At 43.6% G+C, this 20611-nt stretch overlaps 1 protein-coding gene across 1 annotated transcript in view; it reads left to right on the top strand.

The window, feature by feature from the left end:
* LOC139052121 (amine sulfotransferase-like) overlaps positions 1-18399 on the top strand; it is a 47344-nt gene extending 28945 nt beyond the window's left edge. Inside the window, exons 2-3 of the mRNA XM_070529219.1 lie at positions 9964-10944; positions 18229-18399. Of these exons, the coding sequence (XP_070385320.1) occupies positions 9994-10914 (921 nt within the window). The 5' untranslated portion in view covers positions 9964-9993 and the 3' untranslated portion in view covers positions 10915-10944; positions 18229-18399. The remainder of the gene's footprint in view (positions 1-9963; positions 10945-18228) is intronic.
* Positions 18400-20611: the final 2212 nt, after the last annotated feature.

Here is a 20611-nt window from a genome sequence, read left to right as displayed (position 1 = left end):
TTATGGCTTCTAGAGGGTTCCATTGTCACTAGTTGTATTTTGAGGCATACACAGCTGCAGAATCATGGCGAAAAGAACAGCGACACCTCCGGTACCTCCGAAACCTCATCCAACAGCTGGTGGGTGACGTGAGGGCTAGAGCCAAAAAGCGGAGCCCGTCTGCACGGAAGGAGTGCGAGCGAAGGCTAGATGGGAGAAGCAATTTCATCTACAAGATTCCAGGCCGAAGCAGCATGCACTGGGCTGTTTGTAGTGATCGAAAAATGAAAGGAGGCAGGAGGGAAACTGTGTTTTTCTGCAGAACCTGCAGTAACAACCCTGGCCGGCACCCACCCAGCAGAATGGTTCAAGCGGTATCACACACTGCTCAAATATCGGTAAAGAAGTTGCCTGCAGAATGAAAGAGAAAAAATTAATATCCTGTGGGTTTTTCTTCCACAGTTTGTGTTTTTCTTCGCGGCATCGGAAAATGGCAAAACAGTTTCGGACCAGGACAGCCGGAAAGTGGGTAAAAGTTTTGGGCCGCAAAGGGTTATAAGAAGAACCTTTATGGTTAGTTAACTTTTCAGTTATAGCTCAAAGACTAGATTAACAGAAGGATTGGAAACAAGCTAAGGTACTGCTGATACGAAGTTGCTGCAGCCATCTATGTAGAGTAGAAATAGAAAAACGAAAAATTCCCCTTCGTAGTCATGTGACAGAGCTGGCAGGGGCACGCGTTCTGCTAACAATGCTCATTGTTGTTACTGAATCTATATAGCCAGAGGAATTTCAAACCATTGTTTATGCAGCTCATAACCGAAAGGTACTTTTTACTATTCTGGTTAGTGTGTGAATAAGTTCGACTGGTATTAGCAAACATTGTATTGCCCGTTCCCATAATATAACTGCTTTCATTGCTAATTTTCTATTGGAAGTAAGTTTTTCTGATTTAGTGTAGTCCTCGTAAAGGAAATAAATAGGGTACTTCAAAATGGAGATAAAGAACCGAAATGAATACGCTGTGCGGGAAATATTCGCCTTCGATGTTCAGTTTGATTACCCACATTACCTTTGCTCCTAGAAATTCTGCCAGACCGCCAATTTCCCCAGCACTAGCATTCGCATGAGGTTGTTTTATTATGATGTGCGCGCAAAAGATTCACAGCTGATGAAACAAGTTGCGCCCACTTTGTTATGTAGGGAAGACAGGTGCCTAATGATTCACTATTACTGTCATTGAAGAGTCCGTCTTGAGCTCGTGCATGCCGCTGCCTTTCAGGCATTCTGCTGCACGTTCGGAAACAGTGGCACACTTCTTACCCACCATTTGGAAGCAGTAATCTTGATCAGGCTGTTATGAATGCAACGCTGAATGTAACATTTATGTAACCCTGCGCATGCAATAGGCAGGAAATGTCTGGCCGATTGTTTGGCTGGGCTACAAGTTTGTTCCTTATAGATAAACTCTTACCTTTTCCTTTACTGGCAATGCTGCAGCCGTCGTAAGGTTGTCACGAAGGATGGCCGTCAAGATCAGTGGCGGGATTTACTGAACGAACTTACGCACAATATTTGGCGTAAAAAAGCCATGCGAAAAAAAAGCGCATTCACAAAGCTGAAACTGATCTTAAGATCTTCATGCTTGCGATGCCCACCGCTGCTAGGACGATCGTAGTAGGCGAAAAAATGCTTACATGTGAGGGTAGAGCAGGTACGAACTTCAGTATTTCCGCCATTAGCGTAAGTCTATTGACAAAACCTAAACAGCAGTCGCAGATGACGACTTCACAGGAAACTTCTACGACAGGGGTTTAGCTGTCTTACGAACCTAATTATGTCTACCTGTGCCGCACGAGCTGACGCGAGTAAGCGTTGAACGCGCTGTTGCGGCCAACTGGCCAGAGGCCACGAGTGGCAGATCAGAATGGCGCGCGCTTAAGAGGAAGCTTTAGCTCGGGCCCAACTCCGACGCGGCCTATTCAAATACATGTAAAACGCAAAAACGTTTTTCTGAGATAACCTCTGGGCCGATTTTAATGCAATTTGTTGCATATAAAAGAGCAAGTTAAATTCTAGTGACTGTTGGAGGCCGAATTTCGATTTAGGCTCAGAATTTTGTTAAATGAATTTTCAAAAATTTGGTAGTTTGAAAAAAATAGAAGCACCAAGCTTACACATTTATAGCTGTGCATCAAGAACAGATATCGCGGTTCTGTAAACGGCATCCATTATATCGTTAAAAGCGGACAAATTGGATCCGTCATATTATATCATACGTGAATTTGCTACCTTGTTCACAAGGGTTCTGCAAAAGCTGTATTTCCATATTACTAAATTTTTTATATTCATGTTTGACACATCAATTTTGTTCGCTTTAGATGGGCAATTAGATGCAATTCGCAGCATTATATTATCGTTTTTCGTTGTTGAGTTAGAGTTGTAAACTTGATAGTTTTGTTTTTTGAAAATGTTTGATTTTTGCCATTTTTTTATAAAATATTGACGACGTAAATCGAAAATTCAAAACAAACAGTCACTTGATTTTAAATTTTTCTTTCAAATGCAGCAAACCTCATCAAATTTGGTGCGGTGGTTGCTGAGAAAAACGAATTCTCTTTTTACACGTATTTAGATAGGAGCACCCGAGCTAAAGCTTCCTCTTAAAGGGCCCCTGAAACGGTTACAGGCGCGTAGGGTACAGCTTAAGTAGAACATTCGCACCACAATTTAAGTGAAGCGTTACGTATTAATGGAGCTGCAAGCGATTAGAAGTTACCCTCCTCCCTAGCTATGCTTTTCCTCCTCAACTCGCTCGCCGAGCGAGCGGCGCTAAGCTCCGCCTTCACTGGTTCAGCGTCACGATGCGACGTCACATCGTTCACATCCGGTTGTTTAGGAGCACGCCCCCTCCCGCGCGAGACCCCTCCGCTAGCCGCTTGGCCGTCGACCGAGAGCTATCGAAGCAGCGTGCGTTGCGAGCATTCTGTCGTAGCGCCGAACGTGTCCGGTACTCCGCTAAAAACAGGCAAGCTGGTCATTTCGACAAATGACTGGAGGCATAAACTCAAGCTGATGAAGGAACTTTAACCTAGACGTAGTACGTGAGCAGCCTGCTCGGTCTGCACGGTCCAGACACTTGCTGGCGCAGCGCTTAACCAGTCAAACAAAGCGCTAATATTGCTCTAACCAAGTGTAAAGCATTTTAAACATTTATAAATCAACGTGTTGATGATTACACTCCTGCGAAAAATACACACCAGCAGCAAAGAATAATACACTTCGTTGCTGCTACTGTGTATGATTGAGCTCTGTGCCACCAGGTGGCTGCACCGTGCAGACCATTCACATTTGCCCTTCTGCTCATCTCGTGGCTCATCCCGGCACAGTCAAGCGGCCAGACCCTGTCCCTTTGCGCTTGCGTTTGCCCTAATACTGGACTCGCGAAACGGTATTGCATTAGTAATCTTCTGGTGTAAAGTGACGGCCACAAACGCTCAAATCCTGGCGCCGATCGGATACCGGCAGTCCCATGCGCAGCAGCCAGTTCGCTTGTATACTGCCTTGCAGAGGGACACGATGTCGCAGCTTGACATATATTGCCAGTCGCTAGCTTTGCAGTCCACAAGGCAACAAAGTCGAATCATAGTGCTCGCGAAAAGACTGAGACCGACTCTGACCGCGGAGCTCTCGTCAAAATGGAGTACGTTGTAACACAAGCAGACGACAGTTGCTGTGTGCCAGAAGTGCTGAAGTGTACAGAAAAATTGTTCTTGTGCATTCTCTTTATGTTACTTTCTTTTTATAAAAACAAATGAACTAACATTCCAACTATTACGAAGATTATTTGTTTACCATACAGTTGGAAAAATTATCGACCATGCGCCCTGGTCAGCCAATCAGATAGCTCGCCCACGTGACGTTATATGGGTTATTTGCATCATATGGGTAGGGGCGGCTTAAAATTCCGCCGAGCAGTGTGCTACGACCGGCAGCGATGTGTATCTTTAAAACCTTATAATAAATTACACGCTTTACGCAGAGCACTTAGGTGCATCAATTAATGATCAGAAGGACCTACTCTAACGACTCAGTACGTTTGTAGAAAATCGCCAAAATCGTTTCAGGGTCCGTTTAAGTCTTTGTGGCGCGCTCCTATTTGTAATCTCAAAGTGCATTGAGCTGTTTCAGTGCATAATTGTATTGAGCGTGCGCTGCTCCGGAAGGCAGCAATATTAATGCTGTGCGGCGAACTTCTGCCTAACGTCTCATCGGCTGTGTTTCTGTATGCGCGCGATAGCCTGAACTTTCATACCCGCCATGACACTGTATTGGGCGTTAGCAAATGAAAGCGTCGCTCCCTGACAGCTGTCAAGTTTGTCACTGATGTGTTATGAGCACTTCTGTGGTACCTCTTTTTGCTAGTTTGAGCTTTCGTTTGCTCAAAGAGCTGCAGATGATTATTTTTTCCAAGGCTATTATTCTCCATGCGAGATGTAACCGTGCAAAATTGCCTAATTGTTTCTAATTATCAAAACGTGTTGCTGCTGCACAATTCACCATCGTCTTCCGTGCTGTTAGCCTCAGCTTCTATTATACAGCATATAGTTTCTATTCAGCCCTAAGTCAAAGCGACGTATAGGTATGCACCTACGGTGTTGCTCATTATGTTGCCTATATGGTGTGAACCAACGTATGCATATGACGGATAGCAATCGTATGATATGAAGCGGGGCACCAATACGATGACATAAAAAATGGCGAAGAATAGGACGTACCACCATTGGTAGGAAAATCATGTTGACTGCTTGAACAACAAGAGTGATGCTCTGAAATAAAACGCGCCTCACAAACGAAGCGAAGAATTGCCGCATGAGCCCAAACACACGCACAGATTTATATAGTCCCAGTGACGAGTACCACTAGAGGTACTTCGTTTATGCTAAAAAAGCGCCCAGCATAACGCTCATGAAGGCGCCATAAAATTTCCGTTTTGCATGCACAAAGCCAGTAACAGGCTACATGCCATGGGAAGACCAGATGACAAAGAAAAGCAACAGCAGACGACAGCCATCGTCGTCTTATGATTGGCTGAGGATGCTTATTTTAAACCCCAGAATAACTTCAGTCCTCGGCGAAATGAGGTCATTCACGTCTTACAGTCGCTTCGTGCAATGTTTTTCTATAGTTTCCCCTTCACATGAGAAACCCTTCATAGGCGTTTGTGAATTCAGCGCAAGAATTTTCTTCCATACGGCGACACTCTTACGGTGCTCCGCGCCTCCTGCGCAGTATAGTCAGGTCAACATGACGGCTTTAAAAAGCCAGCTACAGTGGCTTAGTATCGTGAAGCGAACAATGTGAAGCGTGCACGACGCTAAGCGTGGTCACTAAAATGCATCGTATCATTTGCGTCGCTCGAATTATGCTGCCATGTGCGCTCTCGTGGCGGCGCACAGTTCGATTCCTTAATTCAATGCGTTTAGACTAAGCTGCGACATTTTTGTGCAATTAGTAGTGTAAGCGTATGTCGTATGGATTATACTGAAGGACTGAAAGAACTCACATCAAGGCCGCGGTGCTTTGAGCATACGGCTGATAACTCAATAATTATTTCATTTATGTGTAACTTCCATATTTACGTTCAGCCAGAGCGCACGTATCAGCAACTCCTCAGGCTTCAACTCGGCCTGAGTGATATCTCTGGCTTCACATTTACCCACAACAAAAGTAGAAAAATACTTATAGAAGACATCATCAGCCAAGGATACACAATCTCTCCAATTATATTCATTGCGTACTTAGAATTATTCAAGGTATTAGATTGGGAACTAGGAAGGATCCCGGGTGATGATCAACGCCGAATATCTCAACAGGCTTAAGCTTGCCGATGACATTGTCCTGTTGAGCAAAGCTGGGGACACATTGCAACAATTGATTGAGAGCCTTAACTAAGAAAGCGTAAGAGTAGGTTGGAGAACAACATGCAGAAAACAAAGGTAATGCTGAATAACGTGTCAGGCGCACAAGAATTCTTGATCGACAGTCAGCCTCGAGTATTTGCAGGAGTACGATTATGTAGGTTAATTAGTCACAAGGAACGTTGATCATTAGCCTGAAATTTACAGAAGAAAAATAAATGGTTTCAAGTGCACACGGCCGGCATCGTGATCGGGAGCTCACTGCTGTTGCCGAAAAGAAAAGTGCACAATCATTCCGATCTTAAAGTACTATCATATGGGGCAGAAACATGGAGGTTGAGAGTAGGCTAAGGACCGCTCAAACAAAAGATGGAACGAAAAATGCTAAGCCTAATCCTAAAGAAGAGGAAAGTGGTGTGGATCAAATGTCAAGCAGGGGTAGTCATACTTGAAATTAAGAGGAAATATAGGAGCTCGGAAGGTTGCGTAATTCATACGGCACATAACGGTGCTCCATTAGAAATACAGATTGGTTGCTAAGGAAAGGAAGCGCTGTTAAGGATGGCGGAAAATTATTTCGAATAATGAAATCAGTAAATTTGCAGTCATACCTTGGAATCAGCGTAGGTCAGGGGTAACTATGGATCTCTGGGAGAGGCCTTCATCCTGCAGTGAACATAAAACTACGCTGATGACATTTACAACATCCAAAATTAGCGCGGAATATTCATGAGCTGTTGCTCTTGAGCCGCAGTTCGCTTCGTACTGCGCGGTCACATACGCATGTTTACAGAGCGGCGTCGGGTGCCGCTTGGATACCCCCCTCGGCATCATGCTATATGTGAAGCGAGTGCGCTCAGCAAAGTGCGTCAGTGTCGCAAGATTGACGAATTCAACCGATTTGATCCAATACCAGCGAGAACGTTGAACGGCTGTGTGCTTCGCGTACGCTACTGGGTAGTATTCTGAAGTGCATTTCAGCGCGCGCTCTTATGGGGCTGGTAAATTAATGGCAACTTTGGCGCTGAGCACCTTGGTGATGCTGACTGATTAGCGTTGACTTCTACGAGATGGCACTAGGGCTATGGCATAAAACATAGTTAGGGGCTGCATGCCCTAACGTGATCAACCTATCATTTCTTACCAGACTCCAAAACTGATGTGTACGCAACTTTGTGCATTTCACCTCTGTCGGAATGCGGCCGCCTGAATCTGCAAAAGCAAACTGTTCACCTGGTGCGAGGCTTCATCGTGTTTTGTCAGTTGAGTAGAAGGCAAGGAGAAGCGATGAACGCTGATACCATGTCAGAGTGTGATAGGCAGTGAAACTTGCAGGTGTGGATGTTACGTACGCTGAAGTTTTCTGTCGTAATTAGGGGGAAATTGGTAGCGCCGAGGTATTTCTGTATTTCTCTTTCAGGACTATCTTAATAGCTCTCTGAGCCCTCGACAGCGATTCTGTGCAATGCGAGCGCATGTTTCATCGTCAATCAGCACTCGATGACACCGCCGACCAGCACCTTGTAGACGGTACGGGCTGCCGAGGGAGCTGCTATTGAGCCTATGCGCGGTATATGCAACCATGTGCAGCGCGATCACATACTATAACGGATAGCGCACCGGTGCTGGTCCCCCTGCCTTGAGGTGATACGAACTATATATTATGGTGTATTTTTTTATTTCTGTAACTAGTAACGAAATAAAGTCATTTAGTCGCTTTGTAATACGTTTGTGGTGGTTATGGTGTTGGTGATGTATAAAGGTGGGGTTAGCCTGGCATACCTCACCAGGAATTGCTGTGACTGAGCGTCTCTTTCTACGCCAAATGCCTCGTCATGTGCCCATCAGCACTGTATCTCGTTAAAATGACAGAAGAATGCGTAACACTTCCACTGCAATTCTTTTGGCGGCTCTGTGGTGAATGGGCATGCGCGGTTGAGCTTGTCGGCACTGTAGCAGACGCCCAGAAAAAACAGCTGTGGAATGGAACTCTACAGTGATTTGCCGCAATAATATCGCCTCAACTACATATGCATGATCTGCCATCATGCTAACAGTAGACCACACTTTCATTTCTTCGCGTTTAATCCGAGCTTTGCTTTCTCCTCGGTCGCGTCCGACGCCGCAATTTAAGTGCGCTGCCAATTCGATTGCACCCTTATCTCCGCGTAAGAACTTTTTGGGTAAGAAACTGCGTTCGAGCAGCACTGTTTAGTGAATTCCACCCCAGAATACTTGCTTCCACAAACAGCGATCTGTAGGACACTGCACTTACACTTTTAAAACTAGCTGCTGTTTCCTTGACGTTTAGTACAAACTACAATGTAACCGATAAACGTGGTGCTAGGATGAGTTCCCTAGTGATGCTAAAATGAAACAGAAGTTACCAACTCTACACTGTGCGTCCGATTCACTAGGAAAGAATATTTACAGAAGAAAATTTACAGCAACCTTTACACTGAGCGTTTATGCCTTCATCCGTCTATGCAGCATTTTAGAGAGACACCAGAGCTTTTTATGTCTTACTTCCGGGATGTCATACAGAAAAGAATAATTCGTGCCTTCCAGACTTCTTTCTTCACAGACGCTGTTTATCACCGTTGCACCCAGAAAGTATCAAAAATAATGTCTTGGGGCCCTATACCGTAAAACTATTCCAATATGTTTTTATTCCAGTCTCCTGAAGTCAAATTTGCGTAACCGCCGACGCAAGCATCGGGAGGTGACCCGCAGGGTTTTCTGTGCCGACCAATCAAATGCTCTTCTCGTTCATAGGAGATCACTTTTGTTTACTTTAAAAACGAATAGCATTGCCTACGCTGAGCGGCGTGTCTTACTTAATTGGCTCACAAGAGGCGAGGGGCACGCCTAAGTGTAGAGGGATTCGATGGGGCAGAGCCAATGCACTGAAAATCAATTACCGGATGAAGAGGGTGGTGCCGGCGTGTGCGATTGGTCCGATTTCCCTTACATAGCTTGTGGTGGCTGTTCGTAAATCGCGGCGGCATGCAACGGAAGTCTAAGAATGCCGCTAAAACGGATCCTCAGCAAAGATGAGCTGGCAGAGCGAGGTCGTAAACGCGCCTAAAGTGCTCGAAAATGTTACACGACCACGCAAAAAGTTTTATTATACTCAAATAAACACACGCTCTCTGGCAGCTGCGAGAAGTTCATTAAAACTTCTTTCTGGGTGAGTTGGTGCATACTTGACATAAATATTGTAACAGCGCAAACACATGCAACCACTAGGTAACAAGGACGAGACACAAGCGCTGTCTGGTCCTTGTTACTTTGTGGTTGCATGTCTTTACGCTGTTACAATTTTTATGTCAAGCTTTTAGTAGCCAGTTCCGGAGCTACCGGCGGCAGCCATATTTTATTCTTTTCGGAACGGGGCAGCCAGTGGCTATTCAGAAGAAAATTCAGTTTTGTTCAGCATATTAATGCACCTTGAACGTGTACACGTCACTTTAACGCAGTGATATTTCGCGGTTTTCTGACGTCGCGTGACAAAGAGGTGAAGTGGGTGCAGTCCGAAAACTTTTGGCCAATAGCCGAAGTCTAATGGCGAAAAGACGTCGAATCAGAAATAACTATTTTCTTTTGTTCGGTCCAGTCACGCATAAAATATGTGTACAAGTCATATCAGATGGGGAGCTATCGCGGTTTTCATGACGTCGCGTGACCGAGAGGCGAAGTGGGGATGGTCCAAAAAGATTTTGGCCAATTGTGGAGTGCTGGTTGCAGAACTGGAATAGAAAAGTTTGGAATAGCTTCACGCTATAGAGTTGTTGGTCTGGTTTTCTTTTGTTTATAAAATTTTGTTTCTTTCATTGCTGCCTCTCAACGGCACCTTTTTATCAGTGCAATGAATGAGATAATAGCAGAATCGAGTTTTAATCGCATATCACTTTTATTCTGGCTAACAATTATAAATTTTCTGGAGAACACCTAAGAGGTCTCTAAACTTATGCTCTTTCACCATCTCTAAAGGAAGTTCGTAGGCGGAGCATTACATAGCTTTCTGGAAATATAATGTATGTTTTTTTTGTTTTTTTTGCAGACTCGAGTACAAGAAATACCGTATACCACCATGAGTAGGAAGGAAGTTCAGAAGAAGCAGAGGCAGGTACCTTACTACAACATCATTGATGGCGTGCCCCGAGGACCGTACTGCGAACCGGACTGCCTGCGCAATGCTCTCAACTTCAAACCGCGCGACGGTGACGTCATCCTAGTGGCATACCCAAAATCGGGGTCGCACTGGGTTCAGCAGGTCATGCTCCTGATCCTGAACAAGGGCGAGTCGGCCACGGATTACTACGACCACATTGAGAAGGCCGCTTTCATGGAGATGAATGGAACGCCGGAACTTCTGGACAAAATGCCGTCCCCGAGAATGATGCGCACCAACCTCCCGATCCTGAGTCGAAACTTGTGCCACAAGAACGCCAAGTACGTCTACATGGCTCGGAACCCATGGGATTGCTCCGTGTCATTTTATCATCATGTCAAAGGAATCGCCAAGTTCCGCTTCGAAAACGGAAGTTTTGAGGACTTCCTCGACTGCTTTCTCGAGGGAAACTTTGGATTCGGAGACTACTTTGACCACATTCTGGCTGGATACGAGATGAGGAACGAGCCGAACGTGTTCTTCAGCACCTACGAGCAGTTCAAGCAGGACACGCCCGGAAGCATCCGAAAGCTGGCGTACTTCCTAGGTGAAGAGTACGGCAAGCTGCTGGACCAAGACGAGAACATCTTCAAACAGGTCATGGAGAAGAGCAGCCCTGAGTTCATGAAGAAGATTATGGAGTTCGAGTCGACAGACTCCACCGATGGGAAGCAGCAGGACGTGAAGGTGTTCAACTTCGTTCGCAAAGCCAAGGTGGGCGACTGGAAGCACTACTTCAACCGGGAGCTCCTGCAGAAAATGGCCGCGAAGATCGAAGAGAAGACCAAAGGGTCGGACATCATGAGTCTCTGGAAGCGACCCACGGAGCAGGATCTATAAGCGGCGTGGTCTTTCGGATATTGGATAGTGGTAAATAAACAATCATTTGTCCTTCGACCTTATACCCTGGCCTTAACGGGCGCATATTTTCTTACAGGTCAACTTGGCATGCAGAGAACGCGCAGAGGCCGCTGTACTGAGCAGTGTTATTTCGGTGAAGCGCGATATTCGTATTCGCAATGTATGAATCAACAGCTGTTGACATCTACTCCTTAGTTTTACAGTACTAATCACACATGCCATATACCGCAAGGTCAGTGTTTTTTGTCTTTTCAATAAGCAATGAGCAAAAAAGACTAAAGAAGCAGACAAAGGTTTGCACTTTCCTTCAGAAAAGATACCGTCGTAAACTTCCTTCATTTTCGTGCCTTCGAGCCAACTACTTTTATTTTTACACTTCTCGAAGCATGCAAGGTGGGAGCAGGCAATAATACAGTGGAAGCCCCTGGCAGGAATTGCTCGTTGGTTGTGCCTTACTTTCGATGTACAAAAAGCATGCTGGAATTCATTTTGCCAGAGCAACCACTTATTAATATTTAACTCGATTTTCTACAGTTCTATTAGTTCCGGATGGAGCACCGTCTCTAATTCGGCACAAGCAGAGTATGGTAAACATACTACTTCGTGTAGTAGAGACATTGAAAGAAGAATAGCTAAATTCCGCGTAGGAGAGTGGCCATGATGCATTTCCTTTCAGAGTGCATTCCTCTGCTGGTAGCGATAGTCACGCTGATAATGCACAAACTGGAGGTGAATTCTGTATCATGCGAGGAAAGGGAGATTCCGATATAAGAAAACACATGAAATGACCACTGCCGAGCAGTTTCCTTCAGGCACGCTTCAACCATCAGAAAATGATGGCTGACTGCGTCATCACAATTTATCTCTCTGTTTCTGCTATTACATAGATCATGTCAAACATGTAGATCCAGACACATCAGAGCGTAAAATAAGCCCGTCGAAAATGTGGTATTTCTGTTCTTTCCCTGTGGAACACCACAGGTGTGGGAGACTACAGGTCTCTCTGTGGTTTCCCAAAACCCTATTCAGAAACTCGCACCAAGCACATTCCGTAAATCTGGCGTGCGCAAAACTGTTTAGCTCCGCAAATGTATGGGGCCCATAAATATCGCAATCTTGTACAATAAAAAATGTTGCCAACAAAATTAAAGGTACTTGCAACGTAAGAACCGCCAGGAGTTTCCAGTTTCTTGACAAGCATGGCTTAATAAATATAGGTTAAAACTGGTGCTTCGCCAATTTTTAAATACATGCGATTTTTCTATCAATAGGTAGTCATCCCACTCAGCATACGTCGAACACAAGTAAACAGACAGGAGGGGGGAAGGCGTGGTGGACAGTGGAGTGGGCAGTTGCTTTCCCCCCCTCCCAGGCTCTAGAATAACTTTCACTGCAGATACTCGCTCAACGAGCTTGGTGGTAAGCAAGTGAGCGCTTCCCCAAAACATTACATCAAAACCAGACCACTCTTCTTCAATAAAGTTTTCCACACGCGCACACACACCTTACTTCAAGGCTCCTGCACGTACCTCAGAAGCACTCTTACAAAAATGACTTTAGACTGTCTATAGAAAGTCTATAGACTTTTCATAGACGACCTTTCCTTTCTATAGATTTGGACTTTTGTTGATACAAAGTCTGTAGACTGTCTATAGACGAAAGTCGATAAAGTTTCTATTTCTTTTTGTCTATTCGCAGTCTATTGACGGTCTATAGAAAAAAGTTGATAAGGTGTTTGTTTCCTTTTTGTCTACTTCCCCTCTATAGAATACCTACAGACGAAAGTCGACACAGTCTCTATCTATTTTTTCCATACTTTGTCTATAGACTTTCTATAGACGAAAGCCCATAGGGTTTCTATTTCTTTTTGTCTACTCGCAGTCTATAGACGGTCTATAGAAAAAAGTCGATAAGGTGTCTGTTTCTTTTTTGTCTACTTCCTCTCTATGAACTACCTATAGACGAAAGTAGATACAGTCTCTATCTATTTTTGTCCACACGTTGTTTATAGACTTTCTGTAGACGAAAGTCGATAAGGTTTCTATTTCTTTTTGTCTACTCGCTGTCTATAGACGGTCTATAGAAAAAAGTCGATGAGGTGTTTGTTTCTTCTTGTCTATTTCACCTCTATGGACCACTTTTAGACGAAAGTCGATACAGTTTCTATCCACTTTGTCGATACTTTGTATATAGACTTTCTATAGACAAAGGTCGATAAGATTTCAATTTATGTCTGCTCGCAGTCTATAGACGGTCTATAGATAAAATTCGATAAGGTGTTTGTTTCTTCTTTGTCTATTTCCCCTCTATATGGACTACCTGTATACGAAAGCCGATACAGTTTCTATTTATTTTTCTCCATACTTTGTCTATAGACTCTCTATATTATGGACAATAGCCGACGAGGTTTCTATTTCTTTTTCTCTGCTCCCGGTGTATTGAATGTCTATAGAAGAAAGTCGATAATATGTAATTCTGAGTTCCCATACCCTCTGCGAACGCGATGATATGGCACTGGTTCATGCACGACGGCACCGCAACCCCGGCGCGGCGGGCAAACCGTGCAGACTGCTAGTCTGCGTTCGGTGCAGCTGCCCCGAACGAGGATAGCGGCGGAGCAGGCACCGTCCGAGTCACCAAGGTCTTCCAGGCATCTGAAGGCCCTAAACCTGGCTGCTTCCCGGACGTACACTTCACGAAGACCAGGTGGTGAAGGTCAGATGGTGATGATGTGGCAAAGGTGGAGAATAAGTCGCGAAAGCCGGCAGACCAGGTGGTGAATTCACCACCTGGTCTGCCTCTGAGTTGTCGTGGTATTGCATGTCTATAGATTAACAATAGACAAACATCATTAATCTGGGCCCAACCCATGTACGCTGTAACCAAGCGCAGGTACCGGTGGATAATACGTAGCTGCGTTTGATATAAGCCACTGAAGTTGTATACTGCTGAGATTGCTGTAGAGCCTATTTGTAGACATTAGTATACACATAGTGTATAGCTCCGCATTTGTTGACCACATGATATGATCTACGTAGTCGGTCTCGGCAATCCCAAGACAGTCTTCACAGTTGTCGCATCACTTTTGCGGCAGTAGAATAAAGAAAGCAAAACGCCGATCCAATTGTTATAATAGATGTTATGAACGCCAGCTTCAGCTACAAGTGGATTCCAAACAAGCATCGAGCTAACAGCAAAGACACTCGTAATGTTTGTAGCTGACAACGCGGACTTTGTGAATGTGCGATGAACCGATGTCGCGCATGTGGTGTTCGCGTTGCGTGTCGTCCGATTCCCGGATACTTTTCACATTTTCTTCATACCTCGGGTGCGTCACTAACATCGGGCGGTTTTTTGTTCACTGATATCCTGCACTATAAACCCATCAAAGTTTCTCATTCACTTAAAATAGGTGCCAAATTATCAGAGCCCACCCAGTATTTCGCAGGTGGTATGCCTGGGCAGCCACGCATATGAGTACCTCAATGCTGTACTGATTGCTTTGACCTATCATCGGAACAGAAAATTAGAACTAACATACGTGCGGGCATCACATTTGGCGGTACGCTGGAAGATATGCTACAAGTACGCTGTATTACTAATCGACGCTGGAAATAATGCGTCGGAGACGTTTGAAGGGCCCTGTAACGGCTTTTACAAACAGCACATTCAAGTTAGCGTTCCAGTCTCATACGATAGCCCAAAGCGTTTGTCATACAACCTGCCAGCGCATTTCCTTCGTCCATGAAAAAAGATGAATAATGCTGATAAAGATGAATAGGCCACCCGTTCCGGTGTGCATGGCGCGCAGAGAGAGCGAGAAAGAAATAAAAAAATGAAGGAGGAAAAGGCGCTCACACTCCTCCGAGCGCGCACGCCCTCGCGCGCGGCGCTCCTGCGCATGCTCGGAGCTCTGGCGCATACGCGGCGGTGCGCCATCTCAACGAGTGCGCCAGGCACGTAAACGGTTGTACCGGTGTGCGGTGTCCGCCTGAACGTTGATGTCTGTGTATGCGTGTCATCTTTGTGGCACCACACGTCAACTACACTGAACGGTAAGCTTTAGCAAAGATGTTTTGCGTCAATAGCTCATGATTATGTGAACGCATTTCGTAGCGCGAAGCGGCTGCATGTAGCGCAGGCGACTCGGGTATAGTGTCGGTTTGCCGTTGACATGGTTTGATAACGCGCTCTTGTTCTCGCTTCTACTATACGGAATGTTTTACGGCGAGCGGTCGCCCGGGCTTGTTGATTTTAGCATTATAGTTGAAGTGCGTAAAGAAGAAAGTACACCATGCTTTAACTTGATATTGAGCTACCACTAAGCGGATTGTGTATGTTGGGCAGCCAGTGTGGTAGATCTCATTTCGTGGCGCTTGATCCGGCCGCGATGAATGCTGCGCCGCATGTGTAGTGAAATTCTCGTGACATGCTTTACGTATATATCTCGAAATTCTGTTAGCATCAAGAATGTTCTGACAGACACGTATAGTTGAATAAATGCTAACGTACTCGGTTGAAAGGCCGTGTTTGCGGGGCATGCATCAGCAGTGTGTGCGCTGCCGTTTTCGCATTGTTTAATAGTAGCAGTATCTTTAAGGTTTCTGGCAACCTATCTAAATAATTTTGGGAAGTTACCGCAAGCAAAACACCAGACTTGAAGACATGTCAAGCAAAAATCTCTAGATTCACCCAATCTATTTATATGCAACCACAAACGCTTTTGGAGCATGAAACCTGCGATAAGCTCAGTCACTCGCAGCTTCGCAACTCAGCCGAAAAAATTGGAGCACAATAAATTAGTCGCTCCGGGAAGCACCTTTACACGTTTCAAACTGAAAGCATTGCGTTTGACGGTAGTTGGAAGATTTGTTTTTTTGTCTCTTTTTTAAACAGTTTAGCAGCAGAAGTTATCTTTCGAGCTGTATGAAAAGCGTTAAGCGCCTTTCGATGCTTCGGCGTTATGCAGTTTACGTGCTCCTAATCACTAGGCAGCTGCTGGCGCAGATTCGCATTGTGCCAGTCGTGCATGGTATGAAGCCCTTGTCGTGCGCAATAAGTGTTCCGGTTTTCATTACTGTTGCATGTAGTGCCGTCGTCTTGGACAGATTGCATGCTATATGCGCTGTACAAAAGAAAAAAGAGCCAGATTATCAATTTGGTGGTCTTTTCTTAGTAGATAACGCACAGATTATTCAAATAATTCAGTGGACATTGCATTTGTTCTACCCTTATCAATTGACACACCTAAGAGATTGTAACATGTTTTAGTTGATAAGTAACCTGATCAGTACGTCCCCATTCATGTGCATTCTACTGAAAGTGTGGCAAATGTATTCATCTCGAAGTATCAGAAAAGAGACAATGCAGACTGTTCTAAGCGGAAATAAATTGCAAATGTTAACGTGATTGTTCAAAACTGCAGTCAGTATGCTGAGCATGTTCGTTCGGCACGGGAACATTGCATTAACACCTGAAACACAGTCCAGCCGGGTATCTTTGTTTCAACAAGTATTATTATAGGGATTGAACAAGTATTATTATAGGAATCGTTTGGGATTCTCGCATTTCTTTTATTTTTATAAGTACACTGTGTGTCACACGAACCTGTCTTGAAACGAAACGTACCGTTGCTAACGCCGGCGATCATTATGGTTGTCTAACTGCTTATCATACTGTAACATAATGAAACATCATAAGGGTACTGATTAATATTGCCATGTAGTCTTTAGTCAGAGGTAAACAAAGTTAACTAGAGGTATAAGTGATAGCAAATTATATAGAAAACTACTCTTGAACCGTACAAATAACTCATTGTATAGTTTTCCCTCACATTGTTGCATTTGCTTTACGTGTGGCTGTGTGTCTTCCGTGCTGTACTCACGTGGCCATCAATTACGAACTTGCCGAAGCCCTTGTCAGCATTATTAAACGAGGGATTCAAGTCAGTTGCATCTAATACTACATGTTAAGTGACTGACGTGTTATTCATTTTGTCTAAATATTATGAACTGGCACTACTTGGCAAGCATTAAACCATAATATCTTTTTATTGGACTTAAGCTGCAGGCGTCATAGACTGCCAGAAAAGTTTCATGAAAACAGCCAGGAAAGGCTTGGAAAAAGATCGGGAAATTTTAAAATGGCCACATAGGTATGCTGTCTTGTTACATGTCAAAGTTTCCAGAGAATCTCTGTGTTAAATATATTTTTAAAACGTTTCACTTCATAAAAATTGAGGGAAATTGGTTCTACTTATTGAAAAAAAAAGAAAGTCAAGCAGACTGACGAGGCATTTCTTACTCAATATGTTTTTTTTTGCGTTAACTAAACGTCCTGAACCTCGATAGCCTAGAAAAAATTTTCATATTTCAAAGCACCATAAATAATTTGCTGTGATAGAATTCATTCGAACTATACTATCAGTTCTGTTTCCTAGGAGGTGCATATCTGTCGTGCCGTGACACGAAGTGCTCGTGTGGTATTTCAGGTGCTCATGTGGTATACCTAACTTGGAAACCTGTTAGCATGCCCAAGAGGCCTCATTACCTGCAAGAAATTAAGGTACCATATGAATACAACCAACCCATCTGCCACCTGTTGAAGTTATGGCCAATGACCCATTCATTTAAAAGTATGAGAAATACATTTAAATGTGTACTAAGGAAAATAAATTACAATCTTAGGCATGATACTGTGAATATTCCACTCACGTCTTCAGAAAATATCCCTCTGCACGGGCATACTTAACTACCAGCCAAAAAGACTGTTCAGCACAGCCGAACTGGGTAACGTTTCCGCAATAAATATAGAAACCATTTGGGATAAGTACATTAATGCATCATATATGAACTTATCATAAAAGGGAACATACTGTTGCGGACACGAGCAGCAGTTGTGACTGTTTAATTGTTCACCATACCATGCAATAGAACATTGCATAAAGGTACTGATTTGTAATGCAAAAGGATAGACAGTTGGGCGAGTTGGTACGGTAACATGATTTTGGCTTCTAGCGCGAAGTGAAGCACGGACACAGAAAGGAGCAGACAGGACGTCCTGTCCTGAAAGGAGCAGGTCCTGTCTGCTCCTTTCTGTGTCCGTGTTTCACTTCGCGCTAGAAGCCGAAATCATGGTACTGATTTGTATTGACAAACAGCCATTAGTGATAGTTAAACCGCATTAAGTATTGACCTAGATGGTTTGAGTAAATATATTAAGCTGCTTAATGAACATACAAAGAATACACATCTGTTATTTTTGCCTCATATTGCTGCATGTACTTATTTGCAGCATACACCTGCAGCACCTTTGGGACTAATGACACGAAGGTCAAGGCCAGCCTGGCGACCATGCTTGCCAAGGAGTAGCGTAAATATTTAATCTGCTTTCATAATAGCATAAGACATGAATTTAAGGAATTCATCTATTATATCGAGCAATAAAAACGGTTAATGCATTGCCGGTGCATTTGTTTTATTTTTTGCACTGCATGATTCAGCACTATATAAATTCTTTCTGTTTATGCAACATATATGAAAGTACAGCTGGTTCAGGAGCTTTATTAATCTACTAACGGTAATGCATAAGTGCAGATGAAAAGGAACAGGTGCACATGCATAATATCTGCATTCCATGCATTTCCATGCATTTCATATCTATAAAATGAAATGAAATACATTCAAAACGTTTTGCTACCGCATGTAAAGAAAAATGTTAACTAACTTGTGGATAGCCGCGATGGAGTTATGGCCTTATACACTCTTTGTAAACTTGTCTATAAAATGTCTCTGTCTATAGAGTGTCTATAGATTAATGAAAACGCATGTTTGTTGACAAGTGTATGCAGAATGTATAGAAAAAAGTGTATTGGATTATAAAGTTCTGTTTTTGTAGACTGAAGTCTATAGAATGTCTATAGTATATCTATATACGTTTGTCTGTAGACATTCCATAGACTTCAGTCTACAAAAGTAGAACTGTAAGCCTATACACTTGTCCATAGACATTATGCATACAACTGTCTACAAACATGAATTTTAATTAATCTATAGACACTCTATAGACTCAAGACTTTTATAGACTAGTCTACAAAAAGTGTATGGCCATAAGTCTACAGACAGTCTATAGACAATCTATAGACTCAGACTTTTTATAGACTAGTCTATAAAAAGTATGGCCATAAGTCTGTAGACTGTCTATAGACAGTGTATAGACAGTCTATAGACTCAGACTTTTTATAGAGTAGTCTATAAAAAGTGTATGGCCATAAGTCTATAGACTGTCTATAGACTAGTCTAAAGGAATGTCTATAGACAGTCTATAGACTCAGACTTTTTATAGACTAGTCTATAAAAAGTGTATGACCTTAAATCTATCGACTGTCTATAGACTAGTCTAAAGAAATGTCTATAGACAGTCGTTAGACTTCATAGACAAATGTCTACAGATTGTCTATGGAATTCCTATAAAAATTTTTGTAAGGGCAGGCGGCTGTCGGTTAATGTTAAAATAATGTTGCTGAAGAACTAAAACATTTCCCAGGTGTTCCTCAAAGCTGTGCAACGACAACCTTACGTTGGGTGACGGTGCTTGTATCTTGCTAGTGAAATAATTTTTACCACCGCCTATGGCGTACAATGTCTAAACACGTCGCTCCATTACATATATCAAAACACTTCATTCGTTTTTCCCATTCTTCTCTCTTTCTCTCTCCATTGCTTTTGCTTCACTATTCTGCTACATTATTTGAACCATCGCTGTCTGCGCTTTACCCGCGTGACCTCTCTTAGCGAACTTTATGTCCCAGAGTTTCAGCTACAACAATAACTCTGATACCCCGCTAGTGAAATGTGTGTCCACAGCTGTCCTACTACTAATAACTGCATCCACCTGTGTGTACCAGATACTACCGCTATCTTTGCGTCCCTTCAACTTAGTGTGCATCCCTTCCTCCCCATCCTCGGCAATATCAATACATAACCTCCTCAGTTTCCGGCTGCTGGGAGCCCTAGCTCACCAAATTAAGCGAGCAGGCCCTGAACCACACTGACAGAGAACCCTGTACTGAAAACTCACAAAACGCGACAGGTCCAGCTTATTCAAGAATTATTTTTTCTTGATCACTTCCTTCTTCCGAACATTATTTCATTTCACGATTCCACGTTGATATTTCCAGCTTTAATTTAGAGTGCCATAACACAATGTGATCGTCTGATCACATTACCGATTTCCAACATGTGTTGCTCGTAAGGTAAAGCTCAGCGACAAGTTAAGATCAGTATAGCTGTCAGAGACTTAGTGAGGAAAACCATCGATAGTACCCAGCAGCGTAGAAAAATAATTCCGCTACAATGATTATGCCGCCCCAAACTTCTCGGGCTCCTGTTTTATTGCCACCTGCAGTAGTGGGCACAGTGCAAGAGAAGAGGTAGGCAAAGAAAAGAAGAAAGTGCGCATGCTACCCCGCCCGTTCGATAGCAACATCCTATCTGTATGCAGTGCGCTTAATGCGTCTACAAAGTCGACAGCTTTGTACACGTTTCAGACATTATCTCCGCCCCATTTAAGTTTAGTTCATTAAGTACGGGTCCCAGGCCACCGAGACATTCATATTCATGAAATAGCCAATTCCTTAACACGAGTGGCTTTAACAGGTCCGGGGATATCTGTGCTG

Source organism: Dermacentor albipictus, unplaced genomic scaffold, assembly GCF_038994185.2.
Source record: "Dermacentor albipictus isolate Rhodes 1998 colony unplaced genomic scaffold, USDA_Dalb.pri_finalv2 scaffold_19, whole genome shotgun sequence".
Lineage (NCBI taxonomy): Eukaryota > Metazoa > Arthropoda > Arachnida > Ixodida > Ixodidae > Dermacentor > Dermacentor albipictus.
The sequence above is the reverse complement of the archived record's forward strand: the minus strand, read 5'-3'. Positions and strand labels throughout refer to the sequence as shown.